Below are 23,323 nucleotides of genomic sequence, written 5' to 3'. Positions count from 1 at the left end.
TTCAATATGAACTTTCCACTCAGTCAGTTTGCAATAAATATTTATATAACCCATGTCTGGCAACTTACCACTTTTTCTCATTACTAAAACATCGCCGCATTCATCTTCAATTGGGAGAAATATCTCAGGTACTACGATGAGTATTCTCCTCTTTGGGGGTGGATTTATATTCCAAATGCATTCAACATTAGCTGGGTAGTCTCCAGGATAGTTGGGCGATTCAATGTAGCCAGTATAATCTCCAAGTTCTCCTCCACAGTGCTGGTCTGTGGAGAAACACAAATTAGCATTTGTGTTAGCTGATTAGCTAATTTGAGGTGTTTTTCTAGACCTGTCAAGAGCAAGTCTAAACTCTTCCTTGTGGCTTTAGAAACGTATACATTCTCCAGCTGCCTCTTTGTTTAGCATGGAAAGCCTTTAAAGGAATACTTGATCTGCAGGGCTGCTCCAACTGATTTGCAAAACCTTAATCTCTGGTGTATAAACTGATTCAACGCTTCATTCAGGCTGCTTTAGCATTCGATTAAGGAACGAACACAGCTAAGTAAACATGATCCCATTGTGCAGGTTCTCACACAGTGGTTACCACTGAGACCATGCTGACATGGAGAAGGGATTCTGGTTTAGCTTCACTTGTTTTTAAACCTGATTTAGCTGAATGAGTGTGATGATCCTAATAGCCAGCCTTACCTTGATTACAGATCTGCCTTGCTTTATCTTAGATTAAACCGGTTAATAAAGCATCTCCATTGACAGATCAGTTTTACTTTCTGAGTTTTCAAAACTCCTATTGAATTTGCCACAGAAGCCTGATTCACTAAGTTACTTAAGTTTGATCTCTCTAGGCCTACTCACCCACATAAAACTAGATTTATGTTTAAATATTTTGCTTAATCCAAGCCTCAAAGATTATGCAAGGTCAGAAACTGGCTCGAAAACAAGGAGTATTTAAGACAGCGAAGTGACAAGGGTGGTTTTATTTTCTAGGAAAATCATCAAACTTCTTCAAATTCCTTACAAATACCTAATTTACTCAAATTACATTAGAAATAATGAAGGGCTTCAAAGACACATGGCACATAATCAGAATAAAAACTTACGATAGACTTGCACCTGAATAGTTAGTTTAGATGACATTACCTAATTATTATAGAAATGTTCCCTTAAATTAGCATGGTAGAGATGAAAAAAATTCCTTGCCTAAAAGAATCAGTTGTTCACAAAAGATCAAATAAAATTGCACTGGAATCCTTGGGGATGTTTGAAATGGTAATTGAAGATAGGAGGCTGAGTACTCCAAAACAGCCTATGAGAAGATTTCACTGCCGTGAGCGATTACCTGGCAATTGCAGTATGCATGACCATACCTCCTAGTATTTTGTAATTATTACAAAATGGCAGTTACTCTGATAGAAGATATTGTGCTCTACAGAGACACAGAGGAATATGCATCACTGCAAGACAACTTACAGGATCTGTGAAACCAAATGCTCTGTAGTTTTAACTTGTAGCTGGCACTCTGCCAAATTACATTAAAGCTAAAACAATCGTATGCATCAAGTGGTACTTTTCCAGGTCTTTTTTCCTCATTGTTTTCCCAATTTTTACTATTTCCTCTGGCAGTAGACACATGCTAACTAGGATATACAGAACTGAAGTTCAGCCTGACAGATGGAACCTTCAAATTGCAGTTCAGATCTGAAGATACGCTTCATCTCACAACTAATATAAATGCAACTTACTTTTGCAGTGCGTAACATTAGTGGAGCCATCAAAATCTGTACTTGTGTTCCCAGGGCAGGTGATGCAGTAGTTTTGACCAAACTCAGGCTGGTACGTTCCCACAGGGCATCGGATACATCTGTGTGTTGTGGAGTTGTAGTAGTGTCCAGGAGAACAATGAACTGTAAGGTGTGAGGTGTATTATTTTCAGAAAGTAGCAATCTTCAGTGCAGAGAGAACTTTCCTCTACCCTGGAGATACCTTATGATCCCCGTTCTGCAAGATACGTACTAGGCCATAAAAGGCAAAAAAGACACTAGCTCCCTGTATTTCCCGTTACAAAGGACCTTCTAACTAGAATTATCTTCCAAAGACTAGAGCTAAACCCCTACGAACACGAGCTACATGTGTCTCTCCCGGTATTTAATACAGTGGTTTCCAATGAGTTTGTAATAAATGGAAGCTGCTACATATTTACCTCAACAATAAAAACACCTTTCACAATAGCAGGAGAGAGGTTTCCATCAGTGTCTGTTTGCCAGCGCCAGCATGTCATTCCAGTAACTAAAGCAAAATGCACTTGGGCAGATTCCCTCTTCAGCATTTGCACTGGAAGTTGACGTTACGGAACACGCAACGTGTTGCATGCTTACAGTTTCTGCCTAGCCCATTAATAATCAATCCTTAAAATAATTTCTGTAGTGTTTAGTTTTTCTAATTTGGTAAATAAAAATATACAGGATGTGAAGGCTAAAGCATTGTCTAATGCAAATTTGTCTTATTTCTTGCCATGCAGTGGGGCTGATTCACTTACCAGTTGCAGCACTGACTCCGTACCTGCCTATCATAAAGTCCAAAGAAAACCATAAAGCCTGTTCAGTCTCTGCAACCTCGGGAGATCGTTTCTAGTTTACAGATTTCCTGACCGTTTAATTTAATCACACACTGTGTTTCTACATGCAGTGACTATGTTTGTTTTGGAGCCTTTCAGAGCCCCTTGGCATTGAAGATTACAAACAAAAGGGCAAGCAGCGGGAATATGAATCGCGGAAAGATTTTAAATTCACCTTTGGTTTCGCAGTCTTGAAAGGAAACAGCACCTTCATACTTGGTCACAAGCCCACCGCCACATGGAAAGCAGAGGGTCCTTCCCGGTTCAGGCTGGTATGTACCAAGAGGACAGACTCTACAAGGTTTAAAACCATCTGAAGAATAGTGCCCAGGAGAACACTGCCCTAGAAATTGAAAATGATTATCTGTATTAGTGAGTTGACTTTTCTGGACAAAGTACAAAACCCACTTGTAGTTAGCAACACTTCCTTTAACTTAAACACGTGACATCATGACAGCTGCAGATCAAATTCTGATCTTACCTGCTGATTTTGTATTGTTCCTGTAACTGCTTCCTAAAAACACCATCCAGTAAATACAACTAGTTTCTTAATAAGCTCTTTGCTACCTATTTCTCTTTGGTGGTTCCCCCCCCCAGCAAGGGCTCTATTGAGATGTTGTTAGAATACTTTGTACTTTCACCATGTCTTTCATCTGAGAATGTCAAAGCACTTTGTAGGAAAGAATGAAACTTTGCACCATATCTATGAAGCAAGTAATTGTTTTTTTATATTTCCATTTTATAGATACGGAAACAGTAGATCATGGGATTTACCAGACTGGATGGGACCAGTCCAGCACCCTGTCTGTGAGAATAGCTGACACCAGCAGCTTTCCAGGTAGCTGTGAAAACCAGTGCTTGTCAGAAGTTCTTCTGCCAGAAAATGGTGATTTGTGTAAACCAAAACACTTTGTGAATGAGTCTACTGACAGATACAAGGTGGTTTCAAAACTTGCTCTCCAGGCAATTTCTGATAGGCGTTTGTTTGGTTTGCTTCTTACTAGCTTGAGTACTTTACTCCTTGACAACCTACCTGAGAATCAGGATGTCAAGTTTTTCAAGATTATGGCATTAACGCATATCTTCACACCACCCCAGCCTGGGCAACCAGCACTTTGAGATGTCAGGTGTTCCCTGAGGTTGCCTAATCCCAGTACTTTGTAATTTATCTTCCCTGAGAACTGAACAGCAGGCAGAAACAACTGGCTTGAAAACCTGAAAGTTGTGAGAGCTCTAGGTGGGGCTGGGGTCTCTTAAGAACCCTGATACTTGCTGGGAAATGTTGGGGGGGCATCCAGTGTCTTGGGTACTCGGCACTTAGGATGAGCTAGAGCTCCTGAGCGAAAGCAAAGTTCAAGTTCTGTCCCCGCAAAAGTCAAACTCCTACGGACACCTGTGGGACCAGGATCTCTGGGATTTAGTTGCGCTTCCATCCCAGCTGGCTGAATATGACTGTATAAGCTGTCTGTTGTGACACAGACCTCTGAGAAATATTACAATATTACTAATTTGAAGACAATTCTGCTATTGTTTTTGTAGCAAAACTGATCCATCTGGTCTGGTCCAGCTGGTCACTGGACTTTAACATGAAGGCAGTTAATGAAGAGTGGATTTGGATCTGGATTTTAGTGTGAAAATTAAGTACTTGTGACACCTGGCTTACAGACATCCTTTGAAAGAAGCGGTACAGCTGGGTTTTAATACTGCTAAATACCTGATGCTTTCAGCACTAATATGTGTCAGTCTTTACCTGTATACAAGAATGAGCTAACTTGCTCCCTTCTTGCCTTCTGTATTGAAATTGCCAACAAAATCAATCTGAGGTGATTTCCCTAAGAAATGCCCCAAATGACTAGGTTTCCTAATTGCGTTTTGGCCTTGTACCTACATGGATCACATGTAACTTAAGTGTCACAGCATCTTATTCACTTGCAGCTACAACACAGAGCTCTACACAACAGTCACTAAACCTCTCTTTCATACTTGTTGTATGTGCCTCACCGGTCGGGGTGAGGATTTTGGTCACAGCTTACTTGTTACTACACAGGCATTACTGCTCCAGAAGATATGATGCAAAAATACTGTTGATTACAGGTGGTGAGTACATTTCTAACAAAATCAGTGTTCATCAAAATACACGGTTTCATCACACATGCTGACACATTTGATGGACACATACTGATTTTGATAAAACCTTTTGACAGGGAGGTTTATGAAGTCCAAAGCATATTCTCTCTTGCCACTTTCAGAGAAAGAGAAAAGGGAAGAATTGAGCAGAAAAACAGACTGTTGTGATCTGACAACAAACATTTTGAGACAGATCCACTCTGCAAAAATAATGAGAAGGGTTTCTTTTTGTTGTTGTGCAGAACAGTAATTCAAATGCAAGCCTTGAAACAAACCAGTCTTTTTCCTCCAGTTGTTGTGCTGCTTTGGTCAGTATACTGTATTCAACCTTTAGAAACTCAGATTTCACTTTGATTATCTGTTCTTGTTGGATTTTGGCTAAATACAAGTCAACATAACAAAGATGCACAAGCAGTTCAAGAATTTTTCTGTGATAGCTCCTTCATACAGTAAATCAGCAAGATCTACCATATGTTTGGGCTGGAGATACTAGAGTTATTTTTTTATTCAGTGGATGGGGAAAAAGTAGCAGTTTCTCAAGTGGCATTCATTGTGTGTTCATTCTAGTATCCTTGAAGGAAGCATTAATGTAAATTACATGGATGAGTTTTAAAGTTAGAACGTGCGTAGCAGATAGGACAGATTTCTTTCGAAGTCAAATAATGTATCTGCTATAAACTAGATTTTGCTCATCTGTAATGAAATAAGGTAAAGAAAATGATTAACAGTTGTGTCTTAAAACCTTATCTTGATCAGGTTACAGTAGAAGCATTAACAAACTGAACTTTACAGCTTTCTTCTGAAACCAGGTATTATCATCTAACTTATATTATCATGACGTTGAGTCAGAGATGCTGCATCACTTGCCAAAAGCTACAGTGAATTCAAGCAGCGTTGAAACTTGCAATCATTAGCTCTGGGTCCAGGTTACAGATTGCCGCAGCATAACTATCTCAAAATTATGATTGCTGCCAATTAGACCAGGTAAACTGCATCTCATGCAAAACATTAAATCAGCAGGTTCATTAGACTCACCAATACCAGCCCAAAGTAATCCATCCCTTTGGCTCACAATATACCTGACGAGTCCTTACAAGTCGAGGTATGTCCAGATTCCATACCTGACTCGAAGCAAAGTGCTTTGCTCTGCTTGCTCACTTCCATACCATAACTCACATTGCTGCAGCAGGTCCCATCTTCTTGTCGGCAATGTCAGCGGATGGAACAAGCCAAAACATTCTGTGTATTGCTTGTAAGTGCACAGAGATTTCTTCTGTTACCTTTACAAGACAGAAGTGTGGAAGGCTCTCCCCTCTTTTAGCCTCCGTGCCTCACAGGCTGCGTGGCAACACCTAATCCTTTTATAATCAAATTAAACTTGCCTCCACATTCTGACACGTTCCGGGCGCCTGCTACTCCCTGTCCATCGTTGCTTGGGCAAGGCTCACAGGTAAGTTGACCTTCTGTGTCTTGGTATGTTCCCGGTGAGCAAGGAACGCACTGATTATGTTCTCCACTATAAAAGGTGCCCGTGCTGCAGGTAACTGAGAAAAGAAAAGGGGAATCTACATAAGGACTTTCATTTTGATCACATCATTTGCCTTTATATCAAACACTCAGAGAAGATGGATCTCTTTGGCCCCAGTATTATAGTGGCATATGTTTTGCATATGTTAGTCCAGAATCCTCACCTGATGTAAACAGGCCCATGTCCACTGCGGTCTAGGTCAGTTTACATCAGGGTGAGGTCCTTCTTCTATTATTTAAGCCATTAAATGGCATTGTACTGCACTGAAGCGTTTATCAGACATAGGTTGTTAATAAAGCTGATGCAGTCTTAAAACAATATATTGCAGTTTAATTAAGACAGTGGTGCATAACGTATGGGAAGTGATGCGAGTTTTTAGTTTACACTAGGTGCATTTATGTGTTGGTTTTATGGAGGATGACTACAAAAAGTCTGTCGCCTGAGATCAGTTCTAGAGATTTCTCTGAGGGCAATGTGTCCCGTGTAATATTTTATGTCTCTTGACCCTCAAATACCCCAGCTGGAAAGCGTTTCAAATACAGATATGAATCCACATGCTTTTCTTGCTTCAACAAAGCACGTAACTGCGTTAAACGTTTTTCTCTGCTGGATATAGGTAGTTAAAATGTATGGGTTTCTAGACACTAATAGCAACAGTCTTTCAATACAGTTTCTAAATCATTGTTCCTATATGATGAAAACAGCCTCTGAACCAACTCATTAGAGGCAGCTATCAGATCTGCACTTAACTATTTCTTTTTCCTTGTAAATCACTTAGTGTCTAAAAGAAGCTGGAACAACAGATATGCTGATTTTGAAAAGGTGACTCTAAGTGATTAGAAAGCTTGCAGTGCTGAGAACTGCCATTAATAGGTATGCGCTAGCACCTTGCCCTCAGTAAAGCGCTAGAGCCTGATAACCTCAGAAAAGGCTTAAAGGAATTAGGTATTTTACATAAAGTTAAAATAGATTTCTACAGGGTTTTTTTTATTGGACCTCTTGAGCAGTAAATATATCCACGGGTCATGGATTATTTGATGGTGAGGAGAGTGAGGGAAGCGATATAAAACCAAATACACAGCATCTAGGCAAACACCACTTTACTGTTTTACAGATTTGTAATTATGTTTTCATAAGATGCTGGGAGCAACTGGGAACTACTTGCCAACACGGCATTGTGGCAGGCCTTGATACATACCAGCTGACAGCATGGGAATATATGCATATATGTGCTGCTTTTGTTTTCCTGCAATCATTTAGTGAACTCCCTTCGAAGTCTTATGAACCATCATCAGTCCGTGGACATAGGCTGAGTAATATGGATCTAAATCGTCTGTTATCTCATAGATTTCCTGCCTGGCTCACTAGGGACAAGTTAATTTTGGATTGCTTGTTTTGGGGGATATGGCTGAACAGAGTTGTTGGGACTTACCGCATTTTCCATCCTGCAGCACTTGCCCTGTGCTGCAAGCTTCATGCCCTTCAGTAGCTTTAGCTGGCTTCTGAGCCACTTCATATTCTGTCCCAGAAAACTGAATGTAAAATTGCTGTTTATTAATAGATTTCCTCAATGTTTTGATTGCAGTTTGCAGCTTCTGCTCCATCCTTTTCCGAACACAGTCAATGTTACAGGTGTCTAGATGGGAAATGATAAGAAAACTAGAAGCAATTGAGATTCATGTTTAAAAAGAGGTGCTTAACAAAAAGGTTAGCCTGCATCGCACTATGACACCTCTGTTTGCTTCACTGTCTTCTCCATATAAATCGTAGAAGCAGCTCACTGTATTCAAAATCAGGCCTTTTAAAAGGAGAAGAGAGTTCACTGAGGTCCATCAAATTGAGTTTCACAGCCTGTAAGTGCACACTGAGTGCTGATATCTCTAACATTAAGAAATCGGGTTATACTGAGTGCACAGCGAGAGGGCTGCAGAAAGCATTCAATCTGGCCAGCAAAATCAAGTTGGCGCTGTGCAAGAATGTTGTACTCTGTTGTACAGCATAGCGGTGACTGGTGCTTTGTGCCCTGCCAGAGGAATGGTGAACTTCCCACTGTGTTGTATTTCCAGATGTGTGTTCAGTTTGCTGCCACTAATGGTTCTGAATTTTGTCTGCCCATGCTTTACTCAGTTGATGAGGAATTCTCCCCACTTTCCTGACTGAAATATGAGGGACACAAAGAAAGGTGCTTTCTGGCATGATTACTGTTTGAATCACTTGGCTAGTGAGGTACCCCCCATGGACTAAGAAACCTGCCTTTGAGGACTGACATGTTTATAGAGTTCAGCCCACATTTTCTTTGGCTGGATTTTATAGCGTAATATTCCATCTCATTAATAACTTGAAGCAATTCTTCTTCCTGAAGTTTGTTATGAAAGCATGAATTTACCAAATGTGTGACTAAAATGTTTGATTCTCAGACTAAAGTTTCAGCAACTTACATTTTGGAGGATATTTTTATCGTTGTTGTTGCGGAACTTCTATCTAATCCTTACGTTCTCTGTGCATCAATTAGCACTTCTGCCGTTCAAAGAAATCAGACTAAATTAAAGCACATGACTTAACTTGAGGCTTTGAAGGGATTTTGCTGCAGGTTCAATCTTTGTTCCTCTGCCTTAATTTCATACCTGATTCCTTTCAATTAAATCTCTGAAACTTTGCATTTGGAAAGGCTGTTGAATGAGGCTTGTGCTAAAAGGTTTGCGTGGCAGCTTCATGAGATAGCATCAAAGAGATTCTAACAACACACCGAGGAACTGAATTCTGATTTCTCTCTGCAGGCAGATCTTTCACAAACCTGAGACTTCTTCTGCCTTCATCTCCACTTCGAACTCTGTGGTGATATGGGACACTTCTTTTGATGGTGACTTGCGGCCTCGGCGTTTTTTCTTGGAGGAATCGCACTTGAGATTCACAAAGGTCACCTGGCAGTTGTCTGTACAAGGGAATTGACCTCCTTTGCATAAGAGAAGCAACATAGAAAAGAAATCAAGTAGCAAAGTAGCAAGTGACAGGCTAATAAGCGATCTCTCAGCTGGGTTATCATGAATGCAATGACAGGCTTCATAACATTTCACATGCGTTGTTAGACACCTCCTTCTCTGTGCAGTTTTGGGTTTGCTCATTTTGCTAGTGAATCCAGGAGGCAAAAATACAGTGTGGTGATGCTAAGCTGTGCAGCGGTACCTCTAATGCCTATAATTTCCTGTCTCTTTTCTGCATAAGGTTTAGAAAGCTCTTTAGAGAAATTAGTTAAGATCAGCAATAGTATATACAGTCATTTGATGGTTAAACAAAGCAAGAGAGTCAATTTTCATAAATTCATGAGAGCAGCAGGCCTGGGACTAAAGCATAGCAGTATGAGCCTCTAGAAACTACCAGCTGGTATTCCATCTCTTTCAGCAATGACAATCACCAGATATCACAGGTTTTAAAAGCCTTTGATTGGGAGGTTATGAAAATATATTGGAAGGCTTTATCTGAGGGGAAATCATAGAATCATTTAGATTGGAAAAGACCCTTAAGATCATTGAGTCCAACTGTAACGCTACCAATTCCACCACTAAACCACATCCCTAAGCACCACATCTACACGTCTTTTGAATACCTCCAGGGATGGAGACTCAACCACTGCCCTGGGCAGCCTGTTCCAACGCCTGCCAACCCCGTCGGTGAAGAAGTTTTTCCTAATATCCAATCTAAACCTGCCCTGGCGCAGCTTGAGGCTGTTTCCTCTCATCCTATCACAAGCCAGAGGAACTGAATGCCCTCGTCAATTATCTGTAACCACTGAGGAGAAAGGCTACAATCCGTTGGGACTCAATCACATAAGCATCCTCTCCCTATAGAAAGCAAGCTACGTGAAAAACATCCTTTTTGTGATAGGCGATGGACCTTCTAGGTCCGGGAGAAATTTCTAGCCCTCAAGCCACCAGAAGGATTTCATTCCAAGTGTGTGCTGTATGATATAATCTTACTGTTAGACCCAGAAGTTCAGATGACATAACAAACACAAAGCAAAGCAAGCAAAGGTCAAGGAAATGCGTCCAAGATATATGTTCCCATGGTGACTGTGTGGACCAAAACCCCCAACTTCTATGACTTTAAAAATGAGTCTGATAATCATATCATATTAAAAGAAAACAATACATAAGCACAAGGTAAGCATCCTGACAACTCAGACTTCTTCTAAGCCGATACTTAGAAAATTAGAGAGATAAATGTCTAGATTGCAGGGTAAAGATAAAATATGACTCTAAACTTCAAAAATAAAATCTTTAAACCATTAGCATTTTTTTAGGATAGCTATTGTTACTCTTCTCTGCTCATATATGACTCCTCACTCACTAGCAAAAGTCGTGGTAAGACAGATTCACAACAGAGAATATATCACTAGTAGACATTTGCTGTAAGCTGCTAAGTTGCTTTCAGCAACAATATGAACTGTTGCAATGACAACAATACTGTGTATTAAAATCCAGAAAAATTTTGAGTTTAATATTCAATTTAAATGAACTGCAAATATTTTAAGCTGTGGAAATGCACAGCAGTAACACCTACTCGTTAATTGTCCCTGTCATGATATCAAGGGGATGGAGGACAAGAAATAAACATCACGAAGATCTGTTAAATACATATCACTTTAAAAATCTCTTTTATGTTCAACTTTAAAAGTGATGTTCAGAACTAATAATAATAAAACCCCATACGTAGTCATACGGAGTTTTAACAACATTTGATTACTTTGATTCAGTCTGGCACAAACTGTTTTCTTTCATTTCAGATTTTTGGTAATTATGTCTAAATCTTCTAAATATTTTTTCTAACATCGTAACTACTCACTCCAACATAACAAAAGATCTAAGGCTGTGTAACATCGGATTTTGATTATAACTTTCCCGCTTAGGGGTTGTCTTTGCTGCTGCAATGGGATACTAATCCAGCACAAAGCAAATAAATAATAGCTTTTGTTTTCTTTTACAAACCTCATTTGGGAAAACTAAACCAAACCAAACTGACATTGTTTCATGTAACTTTGCATTGGTCATAGCTTTTTTCCTCAGGATACTTCTGCCATTACCAATGCCAGAAAAAGGATCAGCTTAATTTCAAACTCATGTACTTTTGAATAAAAATTTTTCAAAGCAACTGGTGACATTTCAGCACTGTCAGATCCAAACCCAAGGCAGTTCAGCTGCCTGGAACCCAAACTGTTCAGCTCGAGTGTGAACCTTGGCCTGAACTTAAATTCAGATCCAAACATGAAAACCACTACTTTTTTTCCGTCTGCAGTGTGAAAACAAAATATGCAAACAAGCAAGCAAACAAACAAAAAATCAGAATGCTGTTTACATGTTAGAAGAAACCACATACCTAAACCAGCTTGCTTCCCAGAATCTTTTGTTTTTTCTTTGCTGCGAGGCCGTAAATGGCACTTTGCATCTTTAATTTTAAAACGAGCTTTCTGCTTGATTGGAGGGGCTAATGAATCTGTTGATGTAAAGTGAAAAAGCTATCATTTGGGATGCAGACGACATGAAGTCTGAAACTTATTTCTGAAAACAGACTCAAAAGTCTTCTTGTGACATAGAAAAGAGACAGCCCAAGAGTTATACACCTTGTACAAGAGGATCCATTTCCGTAAGTTCATTTTTTCGCATAAGCACTTACTCTTGAGCCCATAAAGATCAATGAATTTGCTAGTACTGCACATACGACTCCCCTCCAGCAGGCCTGCACATCTTGGTGGAATTTGGGTGAATTTGTCTCTTCCTATGAAAAAGGTTAATTGCCACTCTTTTTTTCTGACTCTCTGTCTGTGACTTCCCATCTTACTTGTCTGTAGCTCTGCTCTTACTAATGCCGACCAGGAATGAGATTAATTTAGTGGAGTTATGCTGTTGGCAGTTGAAAACCATCCAAAGGAAACGTCTTTATTTGACTGCGGTCTATGGCTTGCAAGCTTTATTCTTCAGCTTTAAATCCAACCCAGTTATGTCTTACGACTTTAAAGGCTGTTATACAGCCATGCACTGCTCAGAAAATGTAGCTGCTGGCTGACTTCCTCGCAAAGCCCATGGTGGAAAAGGCCGGGCCTGGGCCGTCACCTGCCAGCCGCTGCGGGCTGCCCATGGGACCCGAGCAGGCGGAGGGTGGTCGCAGGTCAGTGCCGCAGCGTGGGTCCCTCCTTCCTTGGGAGGGCCTTGCTGGACCGGCGCTATGGAGGTAGCCTGCCCCTGTGCCACAGGCAGCCGCATCGGCTGCCGTGCTGCCTCACCCCACAGCATCGTACCTCCTAACGCATTCCAAATAGATACGAAATACGTGGTTAGAGAACTGGCAAATTGGAGAGAAGTACAGCAGGTAACGATAGGTAAAGCGGGCTGACACTTCCCACTGCTGGATGCTGTTTCAGCTGCTTCTAATTTTGCCAGACTTCAACCATTTTGAGCTGAACTTTTTTTAATGCTGAGTATCAGCTTTAGGACACATTTTGAAATGTCTCTGCAAAAATACTCCAGCCATTTCTGAGAACAAGATAAATGAAACACAGTACGTGCTCATAAAAGTCTCATACCCTTTTTATTGGGAATCCCCAGGAGGAGGATCTGTGCTCCTAAGGAAGAACTTCGCAGGTGAGGGCTGGGACCCACCATAGCCTTCTGCTCTTGTGCTACCGATGGGCCCCTCTGGCTCACTTCTAGGTCTGGGAAGAAATGCCATTTTGATATGCTCGCTATTGCCTTGCTGGACTATGGAAAGTAAAGCATTCTAAATATTTGTCCTTATTGAATATATCTCAAACCCCCACTGCTCCTATACTGACCTACCAACACAACGCCACACGGGAGGGCAACTCCGCACACTCCATCCCTCAAGGAGAGGCTGCAGAAAAGTGTGTGTGTGCATGATGAAACATGGGCTACCTTAATTCTGGCCTTGTGTAACCTGGGAGCTCCATGTCTTGCAGCTCCCAAATGGTCTGGGGGACCTCACCACCCACCTCCTAGACGCCAAGGCCCGGGCGAGCAGGAGCGCACCTACCTGCGCAGCTGGGCAGGGTTGCGTTGCGTTTCTGCTGAGCCTTGCCTTGCTGGACGGGAACGCCGCAGCTCAGCGTATAGCTGTTCTCCGAATCTGCGGGGCAGAACGCAGGGTCAGCACGGGTGGCAACAGCCTCACAAAACACCTGCTCCCCTCGTCACCCCCAGCATTAATGTTCGGTGCTTGAACAAACTTATTACTACGGCTAAATAAGGAGACATTTTAAGTGCTAAACTTGGATTTAAATGGCTGAAACAGTTTGCCAAAGGCTACTGCTTCACAATGTTGACTACAAGCTTTGTTTCTTCCAGCACTGAAATGTTAAATTTTATAAACAATTTGGCATGAGGTTAGCTGTAAATAATTCCATGGTGCACAAATATAAAATATTTTGTGCTTGTCTGTGGCAGAGTCCTTGTGCTTTGATCATCTCTATAATTTAAAAAATAAACCACGTACTTTAGCAATAATTTTAGCTTCAAGACTCTGGCAGAATTTATTGGCAGAAACAAAAAAAATAACATACTTAGAACTGTAGCAGGGTTTACATACTGCACAGATAAAACTGTGTATTGGTGCATACAAATTAGATAAATGCATGGTTCCAGTAATCTCTGCTAAACTGAAAATGAAGTGTGAACAGCTCTACTGCCTATACTGCCAGGACTAACATGAAAAGTAGACACCCTTGCGGAAAAGAATCCTGTGTCAGAGCCAGAACATATATGAAAAAGTAATAGCAACCTCCTGTCCCACCTGCCCTGCAAAACTGTGTAGACGAAAATTACCTGTAGCAAATGATAAAAAAAAAGAGGGGGGGAAGATGAGATGCCTGAGTTTCTATAAATAACACTCTGCTGAACTATTACCAACAAAATCTGTTAAAAACCAGCAACTGCCAGCAACTAATAGAGAGAGATGTTTTTTCCATACAGCCTCCTGAGACAGATTTAGTTGTGTCCATTTTGTGTGAGACAGGTTTAAAGCTGTTGCTATGTCATCCTTTGCTCCGCTGGCTGAGCTGATGGAGGTTTTGTGCTACGCTGGCTGGTGGGGGAGCTCGATCATGTGCCGTGGCAGCCGCAGCGTTAAATTGCCCAGCACGTCCCGCTGCTCCTCTCCTGCCCCTGCCTCACGTTGTGCTCGCTAAGCCGAGTTCCCCTCAGGGGAACCCTCCGCTTTGGGGCCGTTTCTGCTCCTGCTCAATCACACAGTTACAGGGTATTTCAGGCCATGATGCAGAGTCCATCATTTTAAGCAGATGCCTGGATGGGCACAGGGGACTCTACTCATACTGAAAAATACGTTACTAAAAATCAGCAGGAATTCACTGAAACCAACTGTTCACCTCCCCCCCCACTCTTGCCATAGCAATTTAATATATTAAAATTTTTCTTTTGCACCATCTGGTTAAGGTAGTTGTGTGTCTTAGATTTTTATTAAAATTTTTCCCTCAAACTACATCTCAAATTAAACAGCTAAGGGCCAAACCTCTAATGTAACTGACAGTCAGCTCTTCTTGTATTTAATGATGTGCACGTTGCCCCAATTTAATTTATAATGACGTTTTGCTCATTTACAGTTGTCTATAACAAAAACTGAATGCAAGAGTCATGAATACATTAGCAGAGAATAAAAATCATCAAGTCATGTTCTAGACTTCGGAGGACAAATATTTTGTACAAACCTGGAACAAAGAGAGTATTGGATGGGCAGGATAGGAAGCAGCTCTCTATGCCTCCTGTCTTACTACAGACTAGCTGAGCCTTGGGCGCTGGCTTGGCGTTCGGGAGACATTTCACCATCTCTGAGGAGAAGGAGAAAAAAAAAAAAAAGAAAAATGAAAAAAAAATCAGGCACTGCCCAAGCCAGAACCTTGTGCATCCACTTGCTTGCAGCGGTGAGGAAAGGTAGAAGCGGCAACAAAACAAAACCACAGGCCCAGGCATTTCTGAAATAAGCACGTAACAGGGAGAGAGTATCTGGATCTTGAGCTTGGACTTGGAAACTCCTTCACATTTTTAGACCTAAACTCTAGATCAGTCTTTCCCTCCTATCCTCCACCTTGGCACTGTTCAGGTCCAGATCTGCACTCAGAGGCAGGTATCTCTCTAATTATGAGCACAATTCTGTGTGCACGACTCGATCACAGAAGCAACAGTTAATACTAATGACCCGAGATGTCCTCTCCCCGCTTTTGGAGGCACAGCTCTCTGCTTTAACAGGCCACGTACCACACCACGCACAGCAGTCACCCTCACGAAGATCTGTTTATTCAGATGACCGCTAAAATGGTATTTTCCACTTCTCACTCCAGCTCTTGCAGACTTTTTAATTTCAGCTCCATGCTCAAGCTTCTGGAAGTAGAAAACTTGCCAGGCAGGCCGAGGTGAGGCAGGACATGCTGGGATGGAGATGGACAGTCCCACCGCTCCTTTCAGCCACTGCCGAAATGCCCTAAGCGATGCACGAAGGGACACTGTGACTGTCACAGACATCCGCCATTTCTCATCGGCGCCCAGCGCACGAGGCACATCGCAGCTCGTGCAATGGGAATACCCGGCTTCTCCTCTTGGCTTCACGGCAGGATGAAGACCGAGTATCCTGCAGGTCTCACAAGCTGCTCTTCATATTGCGGTAAGAGACGGTTTGTGTTTTAGATGAAACTACATAAAGTTGTTACGAATTGTTGCTTCACCTTGAGATGATGGTATGCCACTGATAATTCTAATCCTGCATTTATTTTAATTGGACATCTTCTGGGACTGAAGTGTTACTTAGGTACCTCTTTCTTACACAAACGACGAGGTTCATTCTCGGCTGCGGCCAGCGGGCGCCATCACTGCCTGCGCTGAGGCAGCCTCACCGCTTCCCTCCTTTCCCCCAGAGATTTAACCTCCGCACTGACTGCTGGCCAAGGGCAGCTGGGCACCTCTTCAAGCAGATATTTCACACTGCATCAGCCGGTTAAATCTCAGCCAGGTGTCTGCAGAGCAGTTCTTGCTTCAGCCCCGTAAAAAGCACCTGTTCGGGTACATACCCTTTTTCTTCGACTGTTCCTTCCAAACACGCTCACCTTACAAGATGGACTTGGCTGACTCTTGTTTTGCTCGTGGCTGACCGTGCTACTGCAAATGTCATTTTTCCTACCCCCCAGCTCACCACTGAACCACACCAAGGTAGGGGGGAGATCAGAGCTGCAGCATCCGAGCCCAGTAGGAAGCAGCCAGACTGGTTTGGGTCCGCCAGGGCTTGGGAAGAGCCCAGTAAAGCTGGGATGAAACAAACCAGTTCAAATGTGGTAGCTGGAATGAGCCTTGCCTGGCTTGGCTTGAGTGCAGAGGAAGGGTCCCAGCAGCTGCCAGCTGGGTTGTATTCCTGGCCTCACTAGTGGTCAAATATAAAAATATACAAGTCCCTTGAACACGCCTGATGTTTGCATCTCAAGCATGGGAATAATCATCTGCCACTTACCTCCCTCCTAAGGCCTTTTATATTACTTTGGTGATGTTTATAAAGAAATTATTTCTTTGGACTGAGGAGACAACACAAGCGCAAAGTGTCATTGCTGAGCAAAAGAGGATTTTGTTACTGCAAGTGTCTCCAAGTCATGTGGCATTCAGGGCCATTAGGTATCATTCTCCTCTTTTCTGTTTGCTTTTATAACAATGTAGAACGCAGTTTCCTCTAAACAGTGTTGGTAATAAAGGCAGGCGATCAGCAGGGAGATGACACTCATTTTAAGCCTCATTAAATTCGTCAAATAAAACAGTGTACATCAATAAAGAAGGGTGTTCTACTTTCCATCTTCCAACTGAGTATTACAAATAATGAAGAGAAATTTACAAGTAGGAAAATATTCTCAATACAGTCTCTTACCATGGGAACAGCATTCTTAGTAGGTTGAGAGGGAATATCGCACAAAACTTCTGTGGTCTAACTATATACCAGACCTCAAAAAATTTTAGTCCCTGCTGTTAATTTACAAATTCCTTTCCAGAGGACTAACTGGTACACAGGAAGGGAGACCTAGTGGATAGCTGAAAAAACAGCGTTAACTGTTTTTTACTCCTATAGTACTTGTTCTTTATATAGCAGTGAGGGTAGTTTATGTAGAAGCTAAGTGGGAAAAATGAGGTACTTAGTTGTGGTTAAGACGACAGTCAGCGGCAAAGGCTGAAACCCAACTTGACACCCCCCTTCCCCCATCTCGCCTATAAAGTGCTTTCCATCCTGCTGAATCCATGTAAGTGGAAAAATGCCATAATTGCCTGATCATGCAAGAGGCCGGTGCAGTGCTCTGTACTCCAGACGACAGCGCCTTCCCGCAATATGTGCAGAGATTCCCTTACGTAATGTCCCCCTTTATTGTTCTAGTTTGCTCCCAGTTAGGTACTAGGCATCAGCCCCAAATGTCTCTATGAGAATCAAACCAAACCAACCAAACAAAACCCCACAACCTAAGTTTGATTATGCAAGACCTAAGGTATGCTATTCCCATTAAAAACCATGAAAACGGAATTAAAATCTCACAGAAAACACTTTGAATGGCTGGAGCCATGGCCAAGATTTGCTGTGCTTCAAATTAGACCCCAGGGAAAAAAAAAAGTCATCTACTAAAAGGATACACAAGAACGATGACTGGAACAGATATTCAGATTTGCCACAACGTGGCACTAGCAGCAAGCGCCATCATTTTAGTGGTCCTGGGATTTGTGCTCGTTGCAATTAATACTTTTGACACAGCTACTGTCAGTCCTTTATATTAAAGAGGATACCTTTGGTGATAACTTGAAAAATTGGGGTATGGTGCTGTGAATGTAGATAATAACTGGAATACCATGTGCTATTTGTAAACAGTTAAATATTTTGAATATTCTAAATGACTCTTAGAGGGAAACAGAGTTCTATCTGAGGTCTTAGAGATGGATGTCAAGAGACAAAAAAGATAAGAACTATAAAATACATAAAATAATAATGTAGGAAGACTTAGATTTGTGTGAACAGACTCATAAAATAAAAAAAAAAATTCAACACAAATAAAATCCAACATATTGTCCATTCTCTAATCCACCTATAGTTACATCTTAGTCCATGGACAGCCAGGCTGTCCAGGCTAAAATGAATTTGGGGATCTGTATTGTGAAAATGCAGCACCCCTCAGACAAAACCACGGGCTCTTCCACCCTCCTGGAGAACAGGAGCATCACCACAGTCATCTCGGAGTCAGCTCCCACACTCACCAACGCAGTCCTTTTTATTCCAGTGCAGTTTCTTTCCAGGTGGACAGACACACTCATAGCTCCCCATTGTATTAAGACACCCATAGTCACAGCTACCATTGCTGATGCTGCATTCATCAATATCTGAAATGTAATTAGAGTTGAGAAGAGTATTAACTGTATGTGAACATGTGTATTGTGCATTAAGATATTATGTGCATAAGGATAGCTGTTTTCCACCACATCTCTTATATTTCAGTCTACATAAACATGTATAAATGCAGACAATACTCATGTCAAACAATTTTATGTACATTGAATGTATTTGTCCTTAGACACATACTTAGCTCCTACTCTTGCAGAGATTTATGCATATGATACAGTTTACTTGCCAGGACTGAAATTCTTGGAAGTACTCACAAGATACAAATCATGCTCGAAAGTCTCTGCAGCATCTGGACAATAAAGCATATTGCATTATATGGAAAAATGTCAAAGGCATAAACATCTGTGAGATTCGATCACTTTTGCGTAACAGGGAGATAAATTCTCCATAGTGATTCACAGAGTTTGCTTTTAGAAATGATTCAGGTGGAGGAAACTGTATATTTGATAGGAACCTAGCAGCTGAAATACAGTTTATTTAGTCTTCTACTCCTCAAATAAAAATGAAAAGTAAGAGACTGCAAGAAGGCAAAGCAATTACCAGGTATTTATCGCTGATATTCCACTTAAAATCTTTCAACTTCACATACATTAGAAAAGCATTCAGTCAATATGAGGTACAACCTTTTTAGTCTATGCAATCGGCATTTATATACTTGGGGCTGACACATGGCTGATCTCCCATCTCCTCTCCTCCCACCACCAGAAAGGATGTTTATCCATCATGCTCAACAGGAGTTGTGCTGCCACGTACCCCCCCCTCTGGATCACGCTCAGGCACACCTGGGACACTGGATGGCACAGGCCGAAATTGTGATAGGGCACCAGTGAACCAGCAGTTGCACATCGCTGCTCCAGACTCTCTGATTTACTACAACAGCCATAACCTAAAGGCCCTTGCTACGGACCACAGCCCTGTTATTTTAGGTACGGCACTAACCTCAACAACAAGTGGTTTCTGCCCTTCGAACACAGCTACCCATCTGCTTGCTAAGACAGTAGCGTCGCTGTAATAGACCTTCACAAAGCATGTAGGTTGCGCCATGTGACATATGCTCAAGTGAGCCAGAATGACACCAAATCAACATGAGATACACTGAATTGCTAATACTCTGGCTTAATGTAACTGTAGAAGGAAAATCGTCACTGAAGGTCCTTCTAAGGGAAGCTGGCCATAAAGGCTCACAGGCTGAGTGTCTAACTGCCTTTCCAAACCACGCCTGAGCCCAGGCATGAATTCGGATTGCCGTGTGCTTGGCACTGTGTGAATCCATACCGTTTGCAGGAACACAGTCTGAGTTGAAGCCAGTTCTCCCCAGGCACCAGTTTTGGAGCCCAGCGACCCCATCTGAAGCCGGAGGGTGAGGTGCAGGTAGGAGGTGAGGCTGGTGAGGGACTGGGCTCAAGCACACACTTAGGCCCTGCGCTGATTAAGAAGTGCAAGCCTAGACATATTAGCCAAGGCTTCCTCGGGCTTCTTGGGGCACTTGACGGGAACATGAGAGTGTTTACTAGGGCAGCTGCTGGAATCCAGAAATGGCTTTCTTTTTCTGATGCCTGTGTGGTTAAGCAAAAATCCAGAAAACATGGAGTACCTGCATAAAAGAAACTGAGAAAGACACCCTAATGCAACAGGCGTGTTTCTAGAAAACATCACGATTTTTGAGTCAGAGTCAGGGCTTCTGGAGGTCCTGGGTCAGCAGTTCCAAAAACTGACAAGGGAGATAATTCCAGCAAAAACTTTTTCTGAGAAATTTTGTACCTAGTAGCTAGGCTTCTGCTGAGTGCAACAGGGGAATCTGCTTGCTAACCCATACATCAAAACACACATTGAATCCACAGTGCTCCTGCCACTGAGCTCTGGCCGAACTGTTCAAACACGGGCTCTTGCTGTCAAGTACCTCAGCCCAGACCCAAGCTCCTGAAGAAGCAGCCAAATTCCCAAAGGCACTGAACAGTCCTGCAGATTCTGCTGACTCTCCTAAGGTCGCTTAACAAGCCGATATATACTGCGGGTAGGGCTTTACATCGACAGGTGGTGTAAGCGCTAGCACTGTCCTTGTAAAAGACTCCCTTAGGATACACGACTTTTATTACAACAGATGTCATGAAAAGGATCCCAGAGAGAGCAACAAGGGTTGCCCCTCAGCATGGAAGGCCCAGACCAAGGACACTGCCACATAGTTTATTAATTACTATAAAGGGGAAGCAAGATGGAGAGAAAGCTTATCTGAAGCAAGCTTGCACCAAATCTTTTTGAAGGTTCTCATTATTTCTCCCTCGTTTTGACTTCTGCTCAGTGCCACATGGATGGCAGCCAGGGCGAGTTATTTGTTCCACTGTAAACATCGCTCTCCAGGGAATGACTAAAACTAATGATAGGCCTGAGCGGCAAAGCTCAGGGCCTGGACAAGTCTGGATTCAGAGCTGGGATTTTGGATCTGCCCATTATGGAAAAAAGCAGGAGGTTTGGATCCGGTTATGTTTTTGCCCGAAGTTCAGCACCGAGTATTTCCAGTTAGAGTTTTGGTCCTACTTCAGTCTTATTTAAAAGATTGAAGCTGAACTGAGGCTGAAGATTATTTAAAGACTGAGGCTGAATGCCAAACTTTAAAGGCTTTCCCTAAATGAATACGTAAATAAAGTCTTTAAGGAATTAACAGTGAAACTGAAGATCAGTCTCTCCGCACCCCACACAGGTTCCCAAAACTTTCAGACCCTGATTTTGCTTTCCGAACTGCCCTCAAGTGGAGTCTTTTTCCAAACTCTTTCCTTAGATGGACTCCTATTTCTCTCCCTGCCTGCCTCTACTATACAGTGAATTCATTTGTTACTTATCCTGCTCTATACAAGAGATACTAACGTACACTCCCTACACCCTTCTCCCAAAGAGAAGCCAGGCAGAGACATCATTAGTCGTGTCTCACGTTAACCCTACAAAATCAGGTGAACTCAGCGCTCAGACAAGTGAGGGGCTACAGCATCTGTTCCTGCTACATCAGTTTGCACGGTACAAACCGAATCCCACGGGGACAGAAACACCACGAGCCTTTAACTGTATCTTGGTGACTCAGTCTGTAGCACGATTTCCTTAGGAATACAGAGAGGACAACTCTTGCATATGATATGTACCACAATGCCTGCTCCACAAAATAAGAGTCATTAGGGCCCGACACTGTTCTTGGCAATTCTTCTAACAGCCTTTCCCTGGGCGAAGTCTGACTCAGATCAGAAGCAGGCCTGAATACATGGATTTTGTGGATTTAAAGTCGGGCCTTTGTTTATAGTTTGATGCAAGCTTTACTTGAATAATTAAATAATTAACTATTAACCATCTTTTAACTAAACAAAACCATTCAGTTTTACATTTACAAATAGCATGGAGAGTTTCTTTTGTGTCAGTATTTTCTAAAAAGTAATTTAGATTCAGGGCTTCTAGGTTTTATTATAATTTTCTCTTGCCACTTTTGTTTGTGTAATGCTGACCCGACTGGTTAAAAGCACAATTTGGACTTAATACACTTAACAAATCCCTCAAAAACCCCCTTTGCTCTCCTTTGACCGGTGTTCTGAACACAACCAAAACCTACCACACTTACTAAACGTTCAGGCAGGAGCCCACAGGCTAGCACCTGGGGGTGCTAGCCAGGCTGGTGGCAGGCAGTCTCGTACTGTGACACCCCTGGCCAACACTGGACTGAGTTTGAGTGCTCTGAAATTCTCCCGCCTAAGTCAAGTAGCAGTTGAACCTCTAATGTGGTCATTGCGGTAATACCGCCCTATGACGCACTTAAAAAACATCCCTCTCCTGGATAACCGAACACTACAGCACCAATTCTTTCCAGTTATGCCAAAAAGGTTGAAGAGCTGAAGTAGCTCCACAGAAGATGGGAAGAAGGTGCCCCACGGCCTTCCGTTATGAGTTTTACAGGCAGTTCACGTTGCAGACTGTAAGGACAAATACCAATAGAGCCAAAATTTGTAAACTTTGTAAAACTGACATCCTTCTCCTATCCTCTTTGTTGCCCAGCATTTGAAGCCTTCCTTCTGTAAATACAGTTGTGACTAACCGCGCTCCTGTGGAGGTACCGATTGGTACCCTGCGCCTGTAAACCCGGTAAGGAAGCTCACCCGGTACAGCGCGATGCAAGCGCCACAGCTGCAGGGTTCTCATCTACGCTGAGACTGCTATGTACCACCATCCAAAAATGCAAGGACATTGGTTTTTATTTATGTTCTTCTGGGAATGCTTCAGCAAATTTGAGATGCTGAAATTTTAGTCACACCCAGCTCATGCTATTTTAGCTTTATTTTAACTTTATTGCTTTATCTTCTTCAGTTCTAAAATCTTCAGCTAAAATAATGTGTGGCTCAGTAAACAGTTCACAAAGCAAACAAGCAAACAGATAAGCAAAACTCAGTTTCCAAACCTCCACAGTGCGTCAGTCCGTACAAGGTGTAGCCTTTATGGCAGAGACATTCAAAGCTTCCAGGGTAGTTGATGCAGGTGTGATCACAGGTCCTTTCGAAGGAACACTCATCTATATCTGAATTCATAGAAAAAGCATTAAGAAATTAAAATCCAGTTAAACTGAATGGCTGGAATTTCACATTCAGTTGCAAAAT

General features: G+C 42.2%; 1 protein-coding gene across 1 annotated transcript in view; it reads right to left on the bottom strand.

The window, feature by feature from the left end:
* The window catches only part of SCUBE1 (signal peptide, CUB domain and EGF like domain containing 1), a gene marked incomplete at its 3' end in the record, with an annotated part of 209,517 nt that overhangs the window by 4,966 nt on the left and 181,228 nt on the right, over window positions 1-23,323 (bottom strand). Inside the window, exons 10-20 of the mRNA XM_082308699.1 lie at window positions 23,128-23,244; window positions 18,554-18,676; window positions 14,998-15,117; window positions 13,311-13,403; window positions 11,640-11,756; window positions 9,064-9,222; window positions 7,702-7,905; window positions 6,124-6,285; window positions 2,790-2,957; window positions 1,743-1,904; window positions 69-266 (exon numbers count right to left, since the gene is read on the bottom strand). Coding sequence (XP_082164825.1) covers window positions 69-266; window positions 1,743-1,904; window positions 2,790-2,957; window positions 6,124-6,285; window positions 7,702-7,905; window positions 9,064-9,222; window positions 11,640-11,756; window positions 13,311-13,403; window positions 14,998-15,117; window positions 18,554-18,676; window positions 23,128-23,244 — 1,623 coding nt within the window. The remainder of the gene's footprint in view (window positions 1-68; window positions 267-1,742; window positions 1,905-2,789; window positions 2,958-6,123; window positions 6,286-7,701; window positions 7,906-9,063; window positions 9,223-11,639; window positions 11,757-13,310; window positions 13,404-14,997; window positions 15,118-18,553; window positions 18,677-23,127; window positions 23,245-23,323) is intronic.

The sequence above is a fragment of the Platalea leucorodia genome, assembly GCF_965183815.1.
Source record: "Platalea leucorodia genome assembly, chromosome: 4".
Taxonomy (NCBI): domain Eukaryota; kingdom Metazoa; phylum Chordata; class Aves; order Pelecaniformes; family Threskiornithidae; genus Platalea; species Platalea leucorodia.
This window is presented reverse-complemented; position numbering and strand designations above follow the sequence as displayed.